This window comes from Bos grunniens, chromosome 15, assembly GCF_055505025.1.
Source record: "Bos grunniens cultivar Pamir isolate PY7600 chromosome 15, Bosgru_T2T1.0, whole genome shotgun sequence".
Lineage (NCBI taxonomy): Eukaryota > Metazoa > Chordata > Mammalia > Artiodactyla > Bovidae > Bos > Bos grunniens.
This window is the reverse complement of record NC_141179.1, coordinates 47,933,615-47,934,562: the sequence shown is the minus strand read 5'-3', so window position 1 is coordinate 47,934,562 and position 948 is coordinate 47,933,615. Positions and strand designations below refer to the sequence as shown.

Sequence of the window (948 nt, the reverse complement as noted above, 5' to 3'; positions counted from 1 at the left end):
ATGTCTTCTCCCAATGTCACTGAGTCACATCCTTCTTCGTTCCTATTGCTGGGAATTCCAGGGTTGGAAGTTGCACAGATCTGGCTTGGCTTTCCCTTCTGTGTCGTGTATCTGATTGCTCTCATTGGGAATATTATTATTCTGCTTGTCATCTGGACAGATCATAGCCTTCACCAACCCATGTTCTACTTTCTGGCCATGCTGTCAGTGATTGACCTGAGTCTTTCTACTGCTACCATCCCCAAGACTCTGGGTATCTTCTGGTTCAGCCTTCAGGAGCTGTGCTTTGGGTGCTGTATTGCTCAAGTCTTTTTTATCCACTTTTTTACAGTCATGGAGAGCATTGTACTTCTTGCCATGGGTTTTGATCGCTATGTGGCTATTTGCAATCCCCTCAGGTACAGCATGACCCTCACCAATAGAGTTATTGGTATGATTGGTATGGTGGTAGTTCTAAGAAGTTTATGCATGATTGCCCCCATCATTTTTCTCCTCCTGAGACTGCCTTACTGTGGACACAGAATCATTCCTCATACCTATTGTGAGCACATGGGAGTGGCTCGTCTGGCTTGTGCCAGCATTAGTGCTAATGTCTACTATGGTCTTGGGAATATTTCTATATTGTTTCTGGATGTGCTTCTTATCATTATCTCCTATGCTAGGATATTGAATACTGTCTTTCATCTCCCTTCCCAAGATGCCCGCCTAAAGGCTCTAAATACCTGTAGTTCTCATATCTGTGTTATCTTAGCCTTCTTTGGTCCAGCTCTCTTCTCCTTCCTCACTCATCGTTTTGGCCATAGCATCCCCCAGTATATCCATATCCTTCTGGCTAATCTCTATGTAGTTGTCCCCCCTGCGCTCAACCCAGTCATTTATGGAATCAGGACCAAGCAAATCCAGGAGTGTGTACAAAGTATATTTGTTAAAAAAAAAAGATTGAATTAG

The 948-nt window shown here is 43.6% G+C and overlaps 1 protein-coding gene across 1 annotated transcript; it reads left to right on the top strand.

The window, feature by feature from the left end:
* LOC147357923 (olfactory receptor 52E8-like) lies at window positions 1-948 on the top strand. The gene has a single exon (XM_086338162.1). It carries the CDS (start codon window positions 1-3, stop codon window positions 946-948), a length of 948 nt encoding a protein of 315 aa, XP_086194288.1.